General features: G+C 44.8%; 1 protein-coding gene across 1 annotated transcript in view; it reads left to right on the forward strand.

Moving 5' to 3' along the window:
• GIPC3 (GIPC PDZ domain containing family member 3) overlaps positions 1-14,361 on the forward strand; it is a 515,979-nt gene that overhangs the window by 74,660 nt on the left and 426,958 nt on the right. The window contains exon 2 of the mRNA XM_073655161.1: positions 8,679-8,864. Within this exon, the coding sequence (XP_073511262.1) occupies positions 8,679-8,864 (186 nt within the window). The remainder of the gene's footprint in view (positions 1-8,678; positions 8,865-14,361) is intronic.

A 14,361-nucleotide genomic window follows, 5' to 3' on the forward strand; every position in this document is an offset into this window, starting at 1 on the left:
AGAGAGTGGGTGCAAATTAAGGTCTGGCCCCGACCAGAGGAGAAAGCACGTCTGGGTTCTGAGGGCGAAAAGTTGCTAAGACAGTGGGATAGGTTGAGTGTTGTCCAAGGGCTCCTGTGCCGCAGAGTGTACTTGCCGGCAGAGCTGCATCAGCGACAACAGATTGTTATCCCTATGTCGATGGGGCCAGCGGCTGCTAGAGAAGCCCATGAGAAAGGCGCCCATTTTGGGAGTGATAAAACAAACAAATGGCTTCAGCGACTGGTGTATTGCCCTGAATTGGGAAGCATGGTGGCGGAGGCCTTTTTTAAGTGCCGGGCGTGTGGACTGAGTAAGAGTTCAGAACAGCGGGCCCCTGTTCAAACCATCACGACTTCTGCTCCCCTAGACATTGTGATGATTATGTGCATATTGGGTACTCTACTTCAGGTCATTCATATTGTCTAGTAATGACGGACCATTTCATGAAATACGCGGTAGCTGTACCCACCCGAGATCAGACAGCCGAATCAGCAGCTGAGGCAGTGTGCAAACACTTTATACAGGTGTTTGGGTGCCCACAGAAAATACACTCGGATCAAGGGGCATGTTTTCAGGGTGCTTTGATGGCTGAACTGTACAAACTTTATGGCATCGAACATTCACTCACGACCCCGTACCATCCCCAAAGGAATGGGGCATGTGAGTGGTTCAATCGTACATTGCTCCAAATGTTGCGGACCCTGGAAGACAGTCAAAAAGCCCGGTGGCCAGAATATTTGACTGAGTTGATGTGGGCCTACAACAATAGGGTACATAGCACCACCGGGCATTCATCGCATCTGCTCATGCTTGGGAGAGTGGGCCAAGAGATTGAGGATCTCCACATGCCCGATCCTATGCAACCACCTCCCCGAAGCTCCACTGCGTGGGCGCAAGAACACCGCCGCCGGCTGAGGGCGGTACATAGGGTTGTGGGGGAGCGTTTGAGACGAGTGGTGCATCCCAACCCACGGCCTGTACGGTGGGATGAGTATACCCCAGGTGATCGAATTATGTTAAAGGCCAAACGGCCATCGGGGAAACTGGATGGGCGATGGGAGACTATCCCATACACAGTGAAGAGGAGGGTTGATCGATCTATTCCAGTCTATGAAGTGGAACCGATGGGGACTGGGGGCCCTCAAGAAACCTTCACCGTAGCACGCTGAGATGTTGCACTTTTGAGGAGCCCTTGGCTTTAAAGGAAGTGCATACTCCGGCCACAAATGCTGAGGAACCTTTCTTAGAGGATGAGTGGTGGGATACCCCCATTTTGATCCCGACTGGGGTCCCGGCCACGATAAGTTCGCCATCCCCGGAGGAGGTCATACAGTCAACGGCCCCTCCCCCGGTGCCTGTGTATGACTCCACTGAGCCTACGGTATTGCGTAGAACGACCAGGTTCAACGCCGGGTGTCTCCATAGCGCTATGCACAAGATGAGTTTGTATAGGGGGGATTGCCGAGGACGTCAATCACTAGTGGGGTGGCATGTAGGATGGTGGGACAGCAGTCCGGCGTTTCAGGGATGGAGATATATGGTGACCCACCGAAGTGGTACAAAGTATAGATACCAGTGTTCACATGAATATAAACCTTGTTTCCTGCAGATATCAGCTCATCCATTTATATATGCTAATGTATGATATGTATAAGCTGCAATGGCGTCATGTGACGACAGGAGGTCACTGTTGCCTTACTACTCTCTGCTAAGTTTGTTTTACAACAGAAAACAATGGAAATTGGTATCTAGGGGAGATGGCAAAGGTGGGCAAGTACAACCAGAGGCCCGTGTGAGGAGTGATGGTTGTCGGAGAAGGAGTCCAGCCACTATTGTGTGGATGGATATACCCACATTTGGGAAAGAAGTCCACTCAGCTGCCTGCTAGTACTTGACGAGTCAGACCCGGGTCTGTAAGAGATTTAAGGCCCTCGGCATCATTGTAAAGGGTAACCGTGCACGCAACTACATTTTTTTGTCTGATCAGAGGCCTGTATATAGCTAGTCAGTTAGTTAGACGGTGTTTTTGCGCAGGCCAGAACTTTCCCCATTAACGGAGCCCGGGATCTTGTTGTTATTTAGGCTTTTATTTTTTATTTTATGCTGGACTCCTGAGTATCTAGTACGGTGTGGCCGTACATCACGTGCTATATAATTGAGTAGCTTTGAACCTTATGGACAGACTTGTTTCAGGAAATTAATGAAATAATTTTAAAAAAATTGAAGTGGGGCTTCGCACTATATTTGTGTCCAGTCAGGTACAGCAGGCAGGAACGGGCTGCCCCCAACCACCAGCTGCCTATTTGTACCTGGCCGGACACAACAATATAGGGAAGCCCTTGTTTTTTAAATTATTTCATTAAATAATTTAAAAAAAATTGGCGTGGGGCTTCGCACTATATTTGTGTCCAGCCAGGTACAGCAGGCAGGAACGGGCTGCCCCCAACCACCAGCTGCCTATTTGTACCTGGCCGGACACAACAATATAGGGAAGCCCTTTTTTTATTGTTATTTCATGAAATAATTTTTAAAAAAAAATACGTGGGGCTTCGCCCTATTTTCGTGTCCAGCCAGGTACAACTAGGCAGCTGGGGGCTGGAATCCGCAGTGCAGGGAGGCCCAAGCTTTCTGGGCCCCCCCCCCCCCGCTGCAAATTGCAGTCCGCAGCCACCCCGGAAAATGGCGTGTTCATAGAAGCGCCATCTTCTGGCGCTGTACCCAACTCATCCAGGGCCCTGGTGCGGTGGCTCACTGGGTTATAAAGGGGTTAGGGCCAGCTTGGTATTATCAGCTGGCCCTAAGCCCGAAATTCATGGGGTCACGCCAATATTAGACATGACCGCCATGAATTTCTAGTAAAGTATTTAAAAAAAACACAACACCCAGAAAAAAGTCCTTTAATTGAAATAAACACACAATTCTTTATTGTTCTAAATTAAACCATACTTACAATCACGCCCATTCCAGCTGAAGCCAACGATCTCCTGCAATAAAAGAAAAATAATAAACCAACATCATCCTTACCTTTCCATGGTTCCCACGACAGCTCCAGCTCTGCTACATCGAGATGACAGGCTAGACCTCAGCAGAAAGCTGCCATCCAGCCTGTCATCCCGCAGACACTGAGAAGCGCAGGCATGCTTGCACTCCTCAGTGTCAGGCTGTGATGGCATCCAGATGAGCCGAGTCTCTCACGCTCACCGCATGTGCAGGAGAATTCTCCCACGCTGTCAGTGACGTGCATGAGGTGAGCTGAGTTCATTGTCGGCTCATCTGGATGCCGTCACAGCCAGACACTGAGGAGCGCAAGCATGCCTGCGCTTCTCAGTGTCTGCGGGATGACAGGCTGGATGGCAGCTTTCTGCTGCGGTCCAGCCTGTCATCTCGATGTAGCAGAGCTGGAGCCGTCCTGGGAACCATGGAAAGGTAAGGATGATGTTGCTTTATTATTTTTCTTTTATTGCAGAAGACATTGGCTTCAGCTGGAATGGGCGTGATGGTAAGTATGGTTTAATTTAGAACAATAAAGAATTGCGTGTTTATTTCAATTAAAGGCCTTTATTCTGGGTGTTTGTTTTTTTTTAAACTTTGACTATGGGGTTAGTAATGGGGGTGTCTTATAGACGCCTCTCCATTACTAACCTGGGCTTGATGTCAGCTGGCATTATAAGCTGACATCAACCCCAGCCCTATTACCCCACTGCCACCGCTACAGGGCAGTGGGAAGAGCGAGGCTAAGTGCCAGAATTGGCGCATCCTATGGATGCACCTTTTCTGGGGCGGCTGACGGCTGGTGTTTCTAGCCTGGGAGGGGGCCAATATTCATGGCACCCTTCCTGGGCTATTAATATCTGCCCCCAGCTGTCTGCCTAGCCTTTGCTAGCTATTAAAATAGGGGGGACCCCATGTCATTTTTTGGGGGGGGTCCCCCATTTTAATAGCTAGTAATAGCTAGGTATTCAGCTGGGGGCTGATATTAGTAGCCTGGGATTCTCCATGGGTATTACCCCCTTCCCAGGCTTCAAACATCTGCCCCAGCCGTCTGCTTAACCTCCGCTAGAGACTAAAATTACGGGGATCCCCACGCCAATTTTTTTTTTAATAAATCCTTTATTTTAACACTAAATGACAAGTACAGTAAGCAACACTGTCACTGTACTTATTATATATGTGACTGACATGTTTCTATCTATCTAATCTATGTGTGATGCTCTATCTTTCTTTTCTAAATTGTCGGGCACCGCTGCTGAATTGCCGGCCGGCTTTTTTAAAGAGACGGTGCATGAAAACACTATTATTCTTTTAAATAAATCCTTTACACTAAATGACAAGTACAGTAAGCAACACTGTCACTGTACTTATTATATATGTGACTGACATGTTTCTATCTATCTAATCTATGTGTGAAGCTCTATTCTTTCTGTTCTAAATTGTCGGGTACCAGTGTATGCCGCTGCTGAATTGCCGGCTTTTCATGTTTCACTGTGAGCACTGTTCCCATCGATTTGGGCAACCACCTCCCCCAATACATTCTACATTATTGTTAGTTGTTTTCCTTCATGTAGAATTAACCTACAAGGAAAGAAAGGGTTTATTTTCATTCCGATATTTGTGTCCCATTGACTTGCATTGGTTTCCGGTATCGGAATCGGCGATATCCGATACTTTTTGAGTATCGACCCGATCCAATCCGATCTGATATTTCCTGATATCGGAAGGTATCGCTCAACACTACTAGGGACTTTGTCCAAGTTTTTAATTTTGGTCCTCTGTGTATTTGAGTTTGACATCCCTGGTGTAGGGCGATTTTTCAAGTTTTCCCACTTACAAAGAATGGAGAGGTCTATAATTTTTATCGTAGGTACACTTTAACTGTGAGATGCAAAATCTAAAAATAAAAACCAGAAAATCACATTGTATGATTTTTAAATAATTAAATTGCATTTTATTGCATGAAATAAGTATTTGATCACCCACTAACCAGCAAGAATTCTGGCTCTCACAGACCTGTTAGTTTTTTTTAAGAAGCCCTCCTACTCTGCACACATTACCTGTATTAATTGCATGTGTTTCAACTTGTTACCTGTATAAAAGACACCTGTCCACACACTCAATCAATCACACTTCAACCTCTCCACCATAACCAAGACCAAAGAGCTGTCTAAGGACATCAGGGACAGAATTGTAGACCTGCGCAAGGCTGGGATAGGCTACAGTACAATAGGAAAACAGCTTAGTGAAAAGTCAACAACTGTTACCACAATTATTAGAAAATGGAAAAAACACAAGATGACTTTCAATCTCCCTCGATCTGTGGCTCCATGCAAGATCTCGCCTCCTGGGGTAAGGATGATTCTGAGAAAGGTCAGGAATCAGCCCAGAACTATATGGGAGGACCTGGTCAATGACCTGAAGAGAGCTGGGACCACAGTCTCAAGCATTACCATTAGTAACATACTACGCTGTCATGGATTAAAATCCTGCAGAGCATGCAAGGTCCCCTGCTCAAGTCAGCACATGTCCAGGCTGTTTGAAGTTTGCCAACGGCCATCTGGATGATCCAGAGACGGTGTTGGAGAAGGTCATGTGGTTAGATGAGACCAAAATACAACTTTTTGGTATCAACTCCACTCATCGTGTTTGGAGGAAGAAGAAGGATGAGTACAACCCCAAGAACACCGTCCCAACCGTGAAGCATGGTGGGAGAAGCATCATACTTTTTCTGCAAAGGGGACAGGATGACTGCACCGTATTGAGGGAAGGATGAATGAGGTCATGCATGGCAAGATTTTGGCCAACAATGTCCTTTCCTCAGTAAGAGCATTGAAGATGGGTCATGGCAGGCCAGCATGACAACGACCCGAAACACACAGCCAGGGCAACTAAGGAGTGGCTCCGTAAGAAACATTTAAAGGTCCCAGTATTCAGAACCCAATAGAAAATCTTTGGAAGGAAGTGTACTTATGCTAAAAATTATAGACTTCTTTATTTTTTGTAGGTGGGAAAACTTGCAAAATTGGCAGTCTATTAAATACTTATTTTCCCCACTGTATGTGTTGTGTGTATACCTGTTTTTAAATGATATGTAATAAAGTCATGATTTTTAGGGTTTTTTGATTAGGTTACACAGTAATAAGGGCCCTGTATACTGTATATACTGTATATTCTAATGGTCATAGTAAAACAGCTGGCTCAAAAGTTCATCAGTCGAACCCAAATTAGTAAGAAAATCAATCCAGTCACTTTTGAGTTGAAACTGCTTTTCATATTAAAGTTTGCCAATGATATCCATATTTCCTTACTTCGTTCTTTGGTTCTCAGTAAATTCCCCTCTACTATCAAGTCAATTCCAAATTTCTGACTGCAAGAACGTTTGTGAGAATATTCTCTACCTGCTTGTCTGAAAGGGAAATGTTGGATGTCTAAAAAAACCCAGTAATGCTCCAATTTTGTTCAAACAAATTTCATGACAGATGTCCCATCTTTTAGGCTAAGTGCCCACGATGCAGAAATGCTCCAGATTTTTCCTGAGCGTTTCTGCATCTCCCTGGCAGAAAAAATGCTTGCGGATTTTACATGCGTTTTTCTTGCCAGGAACAAGCGGAAGTGAAGCGTTTTTAGCATGCGATTTCTCATACGGGTTGCCAAGCACTTTCCAAGCGATTTTAGCATCACTTGGAAAGTGCTTGACAACTTGGCCACACTATATAAATCCATGCAACCGTAAAAGAATGGTAAAAAATAAATATTATACCTTCTGATAGCCCCCGGTCTTTTCTCCAGTGCGTCCGGTCTTCCCTGTGTCTTGCGGTTGTGTAAAAGGACCTGCCATGACGTCATTTAGTCATGTGATGGGTTACGTGCCAGCCGACGTCAGCGGTGGCGTGACCCGTCATATGACTAATTGACGTCATGGCAGGTCCTTTTAGACCATCGCGAGCTGCAGGGAAGCCAGGACGCATCGCTGAGGAGACTGGGGGCCATCAGAAGGTAAGTATAATGTATATTTTTTATTTTAATTATTTTTTTTACAGGTACTATGATACCCAGGTCTGGAGGAGAGTCTCCTCTTCTCCAAAGCTGGGTACCACCCGCACATTGAATCGCTTAATATCCGCATGTGCACATGTACTTATGCGGATATTATGCGATTCAATGCAAGTCAATGGCGGTGAAAACGCCGCGATTACGCAATATAATTGGTGATAATCTGCAGCGGAAATTTCCACAGCATGTGCACAGCACATGCGGATTATTGTTGGGGAACATAGCAGACCTTCTACCAAGCGTTTTTTAAGCATTTATGCAGCGAATTGCCACTGCGGAAACGCTTAGAAAATGCATAGTGGGCACACAGCATTTGCTGCAGAACACAAAAGACAAACTGACAAAAAGTACTAGAGGTCCAAGAGGACCAAGCGAACTGACAGAGATAGGCACCGAAGCACCAGGCTAGCAAAAAAGTCAAACAACACTGAAGTCCAGCACATCCAGAAGGGCGGAGCTGGAATATATAGGCAGATGGTCACGTGACCGCAAAACACAAGATAGAAAAAACTAACAGGAGGGTTCTAACAATTATAAGTCTCTGTAATAGTGTCACTCCCTCCCCCCAATTTATTACCTTCCCACATAATGTCTTCCTCTTTCACCTAGTTCATTATAAGTTCTTGTGTCCTCACACACACACTAATTCATTATGAATCCCTGTATATTATCCTTCTCACCACCTAATTCATTATAGGTACCTGATAGCATCCTCCCACACTTCCCAATTCATTATAAGTCCCTGGTAGCATGTTTTTCCATCCCTTAATTCTTTATAACTTCAGCCATAGCGTCCTCCCTCACCTCCCAATTCATTATAAGTCTCTAATAGAGTCCTCTGCCACTGCCCATTTATTTATTAGTCCCTGATAGTATCTTCTCCTACTACCCAATTCATTATAAGTCCCTGATAGTGTCACATTCTCCTTCCCACCATTGTACTGTCTCCCATTGTGTTATAAAAAAAAAAATCACCTCACCAGACGATCCTCCGCGGCATTGTTTCCTTCCTCTTCTAGCTGGGTGCTTTCTAAATGTCGTTTCTTGTGCCTGAGTCATAGAGAAAGCACCAGGCAAGAAGCTGAAGATGGTTTTCTGCAGCTCTGCTGCTATTTTCTACTGAATACAGTGGAACTGCATGAATGCTCCCTGTCTGTCGCACCTATACTAATGAAGGCAATCTGGCTATGGCCATCCTGCTGCCTTGGGTTCTGAGCAGCAGACCAGATTGCACTCGTTATAAGACGCAACTGCACATCTGCCATGGGCCGCCTTCCACCTCTGGGCCCCTGTGCAGCTGCACCGGTTGCATCGATGGTATGTCTACCCCTACTGTGTTTGTCAGTTCATCTTGTTTTTAACAAGATGGATTTGAGCTGTTTTTTTTCAGAATGAATAATGAGTTCAGGAGGCAGGGGAGAGGAAGAAGTATCTGAATTGAAAGTGGCAGAATTATCTGTCAAAATATATTACAAAGTTTCTCATATATGCTTGCACCATTGTTTTATGCAGTATTTGTTCAAAGTACAGTTCCCATTTAAGTATATAATTTAATACCAAGATGTTCCTAACCTACGTAAATAAGTGGTTACCTTTTTATTTTTGCATAGATTTTGTTCTGTACATTGAACACACACAAAGTGGACATGCAGAAGCTTCTTGGTGGTCAGATTGGTTTGGAAGATTTTATCTTTGCACATGTTAGGGGAGAAACCAAAGAAGTTGAGATTACCAAAACGGAAGATGCCTTGGGTCTCACAATCACTGATAATGGAGCTGGCTATGCATTCATAAAGGTACAATTTGGTGCTTTTTTAAATAAGAATTAAAATGAAGAATTTCTCTAATTCTCACAAATTGAATATGACATTTTATCATTTAATTGAATATTAATATTTGTAAATTTGATAATATAGGACTTGTTAGACTTGCTATCAGCAAATTACTGCAATATATTGTGACATTTCAGAGAGTAGAATCCAAAGGTTTAGCTAAGAAAATCTGCTACTATGACTTCGTAAAATTAATTTCCAAGATTATTCTGTGTTAACGCCGTAACTCCTAAACCTGTTTTGATCTTCCTGATAGAGGCCCATGACTCACCTGACAATTTATATGGTAATAACTATGGACTGCTGCTTCTAATTCCAGTGATTCTGAAATCGTGAAATTTTGAAATTTAAGTAAGATGTGTGTTCATTTTTGAAAATATTAGAAATTTTATGAAAATTTGCATAATAATTTTTACATACTGATTCCATTTTAAAAGTTTAATTTTTTTCAACTAAAATGTTGCATTAGCCTCAATTTTTTTATTTTCATAAAGGTAAACTGTCACTTCAAAAAACTCTGTTAGTCTGAAAATACGGGGTTAATCTGCAGGAACAGCATTTTGAACCTGCCCAATGCCCGTACTTATAGCCCATGGAGGAAATGAACTTTATTCCTCCCGGTAGAATTCTGCTTTCAGTCTTGAGGGCGGTGACGACATGGGTTCAGTCATCGCTCTGTGTATAGAGAGCCGCGGCTGTAACCGCATCCCCGCCACTGACTGACAGCCGGCACTAATGCTGAGCCTGCTGTCAGTCAGTGTGCGGGGTGCGGTTAAAGCCGCCACTCTCTATGCCTGCACATAGAAACAGCAGAAAAATATGTATGGTTTCAGGATCTGAACTGAAAGATCAATACTACCAATGAAGTTATTATAATCCAAGGTACAATCTGGTTTTGGGGTGTTTGTTGTGGTACCTCAGACAGTGATGGGGGTGTTGTCGCAGTATATTGATAAGGACATTCCTTTTGTCCTTACACCTGACTACTAACATGTTCTCGCTGCAAAGTTCCCCGCTCTCACCCTTTCTAAGAAATTGCCCAGTTAAAGACCCAGGGAGGACTCTGATTTTTACACACAGTGTAAAACAGCATTCAACAGCATCTCTGGTAGAAAGGGACATGAGTGGGATACTGGTATAGAAGTTGTACACATAGACATGGCAATCCTGGTCCAGCAGTGGGTGCACCAATTAAACCATTGGTATGGCCATTTCTCCAAAGTGTCCCAAGAGCTGTTTTTCAACAAGACAATGTCAGACTGCTTATTGTTTGTGCTACAGTGACCCGCCTGTATGCCCTAAGTGCTACTATGGTGAAATATTAGCATGGACTCTGATCACGGGTGTGCAATCCTGATCAAAGCACAGCAACTGCAGATTGCACACATGGAAGTTTTGCAAGAGGAAAAAAATATTAACAGGAAAAAATTGCCTGCACCAAAAAGTGAGCATGGATGCTGATTATTGATATGTGTCTGTGATCAGTGCTCACTATTCACAGGTTTATATGTAGCGCCCCGAGGGCTCGGTTGCTACAGGGGTATTGCACCTCAACCAGAGGTATGATATTCCACTCCCAGGTAAGGATGGAGTGTGGACCAGGGCTCAGTTAGCTGCATGCACACATACACACTCACCCCATTTCTAGGGGACAGCTCGACGGTGCTCCCAGCTGCGGGCACAACTGACCATGTCCCTGGCTGGAGTGGGGAGGGGGGAAGAGAACCTAGTGGTGTAGGAGCAGAGAGAGGCGGTTTCTGGAGCACAGGAAGGAGCTCATTGGGTGCAGGTCACCTGAGCTCAGGCACAGAGAAACAGATAAAAGGTGGGAGCCATCTTAGGAGGGAGTTCAGTTCAGTCAGAGCGGAAGGGAGAGAGAGCTGACAGGGAGCCACGGCTCATCCTGAGCTCAGCTCCACGAGGCAGGCCTAGAGAGAAGGCCGGGGCCAGAGAGGAGAAGAGAAGAAGGAGAAGGAAGGAAGGAAGGAGAAGAGACAGAGGAGTGGAAGGGCTCCAGAAACAAGAAGGCAGAAGGTGTTATGTTCTGCTACTAGAGCTAAGGAAAGAGAGGAGATCTGTCCCTACGATAGAACTCAGCTTAATCCCTACGATGTAACAGGGGACCTGATCCTGCGATCAGACCTGCTAAAGTCCTAAGCTAGTCTGTACGGAGACCTATAGATATGGGGAAGGAATCCCTACAAGTACTAAGGACTGGGAGGAAAATGGGACACCTCCTAACAGAAATAGTAGCAGACAGACGAACAAACAAAATATATAGAACAAAGAGGTCCGTAGACCAAGCAAACTAACAGAGTAAGATACAGAGCACAGGCTAGCTAGAAAGTAGTTATACAATGAAGTCCAGCAAAGCCAGAAGGGCGGAGCAGGATTAAATAGGCCAACAAGGTCATGTGACCAGCAAAGGAAAAAACCTAAGAGCAAGGTTCTAACAGTACCCCCCCTTCTAAGAGGATCCTCCGGATCCCCTAGGACCAGGCTTATCAGGAAATCTCCTGTGAAACGCTCTGATAAGTCTGGACGCGGAAACATCATCCGACCTCACCCAAGAGTTATCCTCGGGTCCGAAACCTTTCCAGGCCACAAGATACTGCAAACTACCTCTATACCGTCTAGAGTTAAGGATGCGAGAAATTTCATATTCCCCGTCCTCCACCACCGGAGGAACAGAGGCAGAGGCGTCACAATCCGATACAACAGCTTTTTTCAACAGAGAGACATGAAATACCGGATTAATTCTCCAGGAGGTAGGAACCTCCAACCTAACAGCAGATTGGTTGACAACCTGAAGCACCTTAAAGGGCCCTACAAACTTGGGACCCAATTTCTTAGAAGGAATCCCCAACCGCAGATTCCTAGAGGACAACCAAACCATGTCACCAACAGCGAACAAAACCTCCTGTCGTTTCCTATCAAAGTAGTCTTTAGATTTTCTGTTGGCCTCCTGAAGATTACCACGCACATCCGTCCAAACTCTCTCCAAATCACCGGAAAAATTCTCCTCCTCAGGCACGGCAGATCCCAACTTGGAGAACGACCCAAACGACGGATGTCTCCCAGAACAACAAAAAAAAGGCGAACAACCAGCAGAAGAAGATGTATGATTGTTCAGAGCAAATTCAGCAAGTGGCAGAAACTCAGACCACCCCTCTTGATTGTCTGCCACAAAACAACGCAAGAACTGCTCAACATCCTGGTTTTTCCTTTCTGTCTGGCCATTAGATTCAGGATGATATCCGGACGAGAACGACAAATGAACTCCCAACCTGTCACAAAAGGCACGCCAAAAACGAGCCACGAACTGAGGACCCCTATCAGAAACAATGTCAGTAGGAACACCATGAAGTCTGACAATTTCCTTGACAAAGGCCTTAGCGAGAGTTTTAGCGCAGGGCAGTTTGATGAAGGGAACCAAGTGACACATCTTGCTAAAACGGTCCACGACCACCCAGATGACAGTAAAACCCTCAGAGGGGGGAAGGTCAGTTATAAAGTCCATAGCCAAATGTGTCCAAGGAGCACTGGGAACCTCCAAAGGACAAAGCAACCCCGCAGCAGGAGTATGTGAGGACTTAGATCTAGCACATATAGTACATTGACGCACCCACTTAATGACTTCCTTCTGCCATCCAGGCCACCAAAAACTGCGACCCACCAGTCTCTTGGTCTCAGAGCTTCCGGGATGACCTGCCAACCGAGATTCGTGACACTCAACAAACAAATCTCTCCTAAAGGTCCCAGGCACAAACAACCTCCCATGAGGAGTGTTAGATGGGGCATTCTCCTGTGCTTTAAGAATCTCATCTTCCAAAACGGAGTCCAAAGCAGCTATCACAACACCTTCTTGTAAAATGTTCTCCTCTTTCTCAGCACCGACTATGGGAGAAAAACTGCGAGACAAGGCATCCGCCTTAACATTCTTAGTACCAGGGATGTAAGTAACGGAGAAATTAAACCGCGAGAAAAACAGTGCCCACCTAGCCTGACGGGCATTCAGGCACTTGGCAGCATCAAGATATATCAGATTTTTATGATCCGTAAGAACCTGAACTTCCAAGAAGTGGCGCCAGTGTTCAAATGCGAGTTTAATAGCCAATAATTCCCGATTACCAATATCGTAATTCAGTTCAGTCTCCGAAAATTTTTTTGAAAAAAAGGCACAGGGATGTAATCCATCCCCGTTATCCTGAGACAATACTGCGCCAACCCCCACAGAGGAAGCATCAACCTCAACCAAAAACGGCTTAGTCACATCAGGCTGCATAAGGATGGGAGCAGAGGTGAACCTTTCCTTGAGATACACAAAAGCTTCAATGGCCTCAGAAGACCACTGAACCGCATCAGCACCTTTCCTGGTGAGATCGGTCAGAGGTTTGACAATACTAGAAAAATTTTTTATGAATTTTCTGTAATAATTGGCGAAACCTAAAAACCTCTGTATCGATTTCAAACCAATAGGCCTAGGCCATTCCTGTACAGCTTGAACTTTAACCGGGTCCATCTCAAAACCTTCGCTGGAGATAATGTAACCCAAAAAACTAATTCTCTGTACAGCGAACTCACATTTCTCCAGCTTAGCAAAAAGCGAATTGTCCATTAATAACTGTAATACCTCACGTACGCTCTGCCAATGAGACTCCAGATCCGGCGAATAAATCAAAATGTCATCCAAATACACAACCACATTTTTGCCGATCAAAGGTCTAAGGATGTCATTAATAAGATTCTGAAAAAATGCAGGAGCATTAGTAAGACCAAAAGGCATAACCAGATTCTCAAAATGACCCACAGGAGTGTTAAAAACAGTCTTCCATTCGTCACCCTCCTTCATGCGCAACAGATTGTATGCCCCCTTAAGGTCAATTTTAGAGAACCACTTGGCCCCCATTAACTGGTTAAACAGATCAGGAATCAATGGCAGTGGGTAAGGATTGCGTACAGTAATTTTGTTAATCTCACGAAAATCCAGACAAGGACGTAAACCGCCGTCCTTTTTTTTTTACAAAAAAAAATCCAACCGCCACAGGAGACTTAGAGGACCTAATGTGACCGGCGGCCAAACTTGTCTGTATGTATTCCTCCAAAGCCTTCCTCTCAGGAATAGTAAGGTTAAATAAACGACTTTTAGGAAGAGTCGCTCCAGGGACAAATTCAATAGAACAATCATAGTCTCTATGGGGAGGCAAAACCTGCGATTCCTTCTCAGAAAAAACTCTCCAAAAATCCTGAATAGGAACAGGCAATTCTCCCCTATCCAAAGCTGCAATACGCCCGTTACAACACTTGTCATAACATTTATGGCTCCAGGATTTAATTTCACTGGTAGACCAATCCAGTACAGGATTGTGAAATTTTAACCAGGGCAATCCCAATATTACTGGAGAAGGCAAGTTATTCAAAACTACCAAATCCAATTTCTCATGGTGAACACCATTAATAG

This window comes from Phyllobates terribilis, unplaced genomic scaffold (genome assembly GCF_046119375.1).
Source record: "Phyllobates terribilis strain yellow unplaced genomic scaffold, ASM4611937v1 Scaffold_1__5_contigs__length_1240528914, whole genome shotgun sequence".
NCBI lineage: Eukaryota > Metazoa > Chordata > Amphibia > Anura > Dendrobatidae > Phyllobates > Phyllobates terribilis.